The 4463-nt window shown below is 31.9% G+C and overlaps 1 protein-coding gene across 1 annotated transcript; it reads right to left on the reverse strand.

The window, feature by feature from the left end:
* Positions 1–1845: 1845 nt before the first annotated feature.
* Positions 1846–3943, reverse strand: LOC105620455 (protein hunchback-like). Its single transcript, XM_012201943.1, is given in 2 exon segments — positions 1846–3442; positions 3657–3943. Coding segments are annotated over 2 exon segments (1884 nt in total).
* Between the last annotated feature and the right edge of the window lie 520 nt (positions 3944–4463).

The following is a 4463-nucleotide window of genomic DNA, read 5'->3' on the forward strand; positions in this document are numbered from 1 at the left end:
ACACACACACACGCGCGCGCGCACACACACACGCACACACACGCGCGCGCGCGCGCACACACACACACACAGATATATATGCATACATATATGTACATGTCCCGGGTTGGATGAAATACCTCAAAAACTAAACCTCCAAAAGAAATTGTTTTTTTTTTTTACTAAAAGTTGTAGAGTTTTAAATGATCTATTCATTGATCAGTCTAACTTTGAGTGTCATCGTCAGGGTCAAGGTCACATCGATTTTTTAAATAACACACTCTATTTTTGATTCCAGAATCTAATAACTGGTGTCAGAGCTTTTCAAAACACTATAATAAAGTTATTTTTCATAAAGTACTTTTTGAGTTATGAAAGTCATAATACCGCTGGCATTACCATTATGCAAAGTGTCTGACTGGCTAAAACCTCTTGAATATTGTTTATCCAGTGAGAAATGATAATGGAATCAACATCGATTTCATTGTCATTGAATAGGATCATGTCCTGGATTTATTAAAATCAAAGTCACATTAGAGGTTATATCTCTTATTTTTATACCAGCTCTTGATACTAGCTATTAAATTCTGAAATAAAAAATATGCCATTTAAAAAAATTGATATGATCTTGATTTGATCTTGGTGACACCACTCAAGGTTAGACTGACCAGAAATAAATAGATCATTTAAAATCCTATTTTTTAAAATCCTAATTTTTGTAAGAAGCATTTCCTTCGAAAAAATGCTTAGTTTTCGAGATATTTCACCTGTCCGGAATTTTTTACTCACTCTGTATATGTATATTATTGATCAATAAATATAATTTTTTTTAAATTACATATCGAGCTGACGATCGCAAACATCCGTTAATGTTTAAAGCTCGATCATAAGACGCAGAATTGCGTAAAACTAGAAACTAACTTATTTTAATTATATAACAATATAATAATATGATTAATTATATAACAATATAATAATATGATTATAGAACGCAGAACGCAAGATGCAGAAAGTTGGATCAACTTCAATTTTCACTGCATTTTGCGTCCTACATATTGCGGTCTGCGACCTGCGATTTACGTTCTGCATTTTATGTAGATCGGGCTTTAGAGGATCTTATGTTTTTGTTTTTATATACTTTTATTGATCGACTCAATAGGACTTACACACATACGTGTTATTGATATATCACTATATAATAATACATCAATATTACACGCACACATATGCATATATTTTCGTAACGCATTTTTATATTGAATTAGGCTAAATTTAATTCTAAGAATTCGATAGTATTTGTTCATATAAAGTATTAGTTTGTGGATTACTATTATCATAAGTATAGACTATGAAGCTTTATATCGCTTTACATCGCTTTACATCGCTTTACATCGCTTTGTTATCGCGATGTTGACAGCTTATAGACGCCATATTGGGCTAAATAATGGTAAAGATCTCAATTAAAAAATTTTTTCCGTTCTTGATCTAAACTCCGTCTCATGTAGGTATGTGCATATTTTAATTTTGAAAAGGATTTTCGAATATATGAAAAAGAAAATATATAAAAAAGAAGAATCTATAAAAAAAGAAAAAAGAAATTGCGACACAAAAATTATTCTGTTTAGTTGATAAAACATGCACGTAGATGACACACTATGGTAAGGGGACTACTATCCCTTTAAAGTATTTTTATATTCGAAACTTTTGACTAGAATTAACTTGAAAATTTTAAATTCTACAGATTGCCTAGTTCCATTTTTTTTAACGCAAGAAATTTTGTGTATTTGTATATTCATGATGCATATTATTTTTTCCTTTTAATTGAAGCACGCAAAATGTCATTCAACTAGGCAAATTTACTTTTATTTAATGCTCCGATTGAGCGATATGCAAAAAAAAAGATAATTTATTGATGCATTGATGGCCGCATATATTGCATGTGTAAGGATCATCAAAATTGTGACAACCCATGTGTACGGCGTACATGATCACATTGCCGAATACAATCCCACAATAGTAGCAGGTGAGTTTAGCATCAAATAAATCGGCTTTGTCCTTAATGTTTTTGATTTTTTGGCTTACTTTATAAAAATCATCTGATGGAGATTTATTAAAAGATACATCTTCGTTTTGCTCTGATTTTTTATCTGCGTTATATTTTATCAAGCGATGTTCCAATTTTATCGCTTTACCTTTACGTTTGTTAGTACCTGAGACTTTTGATGAGGTTGTATCAGTTAATGCCTGAAACTGAAGATGATTATTTTTAATTACATCGATCATGCGAAGATCCAATGGTATATCTATAGATTCAGTCCTGTGACATTCTAGTTGGGTTTTTATTGCCACGAATGTCGAGGATTCGCTAGTAGCCTTCACATTATCGGAAAAATCGAGTTCATCGATGTTGTTAGTTGTATCAAAATGAAATAAACTTTGAGCAAACATTTCCGGCATTTTATTAGCACTCAAAATTGTAAACATCTTTGCATATTCCGTTAATATATCGGACTGTGCGTTATCAGTTTTCTGCAAATTTTCGTCTGCTAATGTCGCATCTTCGCGAAGTAGAACGTGATTCGATAGATTGAACGCGGCGATCAAATCGCTGTAAGGAAACATAGTAACAGATTGGTTCTTGTTCATATCATTTATCCAATGCCTATTGCTTATTCCGTTTATCGCAGTTAAAGTCAAACAACGAGCAATTGACGAAAGTGACAAAGGTGAAGAAGTCACTGTTGAATTGAGCTGATTGTTTATGTTGCTTGCTGCCACAATGTTTTTTGATGTCTCTTGGTTTTTAACGGGTGATTTCTGCTTGGGCCCTCGTTTGGTTCCGTAGACATCGATGATGGATAGCGGATTTGGCGAGCCATCAGCGTTCAGCACCATCGCCGGCTGATGCTTCTTTTTTCGCAAATGTTTCTTCAACGCGTTACAGAACTTGGTCTTGTATGTACAATCCGCGCATCTGTACGGATAGATATTCGAGTGCTTCTTCAGATGGCTAGTTAACATCGATTTGCTTACGCATGTATACAAACACTTTTTGCACTTAAAGGGCTTGGAACCGTCGTGAACACTAAGCCAGTGATGGTTCATGTGATGTTTATACTTGGTAACAAAGGAACACTCGGAGCATGTAAAGCCTTTGATGTGGCAACGCATGTGCTCCCAATATTCCATCTTCGTGCTAGCTATAAAATTGCACTGTTTGCAATTCTTAACCTCTCGAAAGCTTTTGTCTTGTTTGTTTTGCAAATTCACGCAAGAAACATGAAGAGAAGATTCGTCGGTCTCTTCTGTTTTATGTTTATATTCCGCCAGTATAAAAGAAGAATTGTTATCATTTTGATTTAAAGGGGATTTAAGGATTGGTAAATGTGCAAAGACGGCTTTAAGATTAGAATTATTGCACTTTGATGTGTAATGGCTAATTAGATGTTCGCTGAATTCTGACCTAAAAATTAACGAATTTAACACCTTATTTCGCTTAAATTTTACTGATTTAATATTATGATAGTTGGATATATTATTATATAAAGATTACATTCAAAATTACTATATATTAATTTTCAAAAATTATATGTGTTTAAACATACATTATATATATATATACTTGCCTATATGTACAATGTATAATGCTCATAATTAGAATACTAATCGTAGCATACCTGTTTGATGTAGCGAATACACATAACGAACACTGTAGAATGTTTTGTATGGGATTAATACTCTCGCTGGGTAATGGAATTATATTTGACATGATGCTCAACGATCGATCAGTTCAATACTCATTCATAATATTCGGATATCATATAAGTTCCTTGAATAAATTAAAGTTTTTGTAAATAAGTTGTATTTGACTATACTGTATTTGGTAGTGATAAGCTACAACCTGTCGCGAAAAATTATCATTTACTTCCTGACAGCTTGGTGGAATGATCGAAAGAAATACCATACTCAAAGAAACTCTTATCCTCCAAGTTTTTTCTGTAAAAATATAAAAATTAAGTATTTCTTTTCTAAAGACTAGTATTAAGAGATGCATTAATATCGAAGAATTTGGTGTGCGTAATTTAACAAATCAAATGATAAACGTATCTGAAATGTGAAATATTGAGGAATTTGTAAACAATTAATTTCTTATTCTTATTTATTTATAAAGTATGTATTATACATATACATATTGTTGTCTGCATGTTGCTACAATGTCGGTATATTCAAAATCATTGAAGACAAATCTATGGCAAGTTGCCAGCACCATAAACAATCACAGATTTGTATAATTCTGCTGAGACACTTTGCTATTTGGGTATATAATGATATACATATATGTGTAATTTAAATTACCTATCACAACTATGTATGTATAATAACATATTGCACATTCACGTTTGCAATCATATAGAAAAGTTTTATAAAAGAAAATGTGTAATTAGATTTAAACAATTAAAATTGGAAAAAGATTTAAATTTAAA

The sequence above is a fragment of the Atta cephalotes genome (assembly GCF_000143395.1).
Source record: "Atta cephalotes unplaced genomic scaffold scaffold00026, whole genome shotgun sequence".
Classification (NCBI taxonomy): domain Eukaryota; kingdom Metazoa; phylum Arthropoda; class Insecta; order Hymenoptera; family Formicidae; genus Atta; species Atta cephalotes.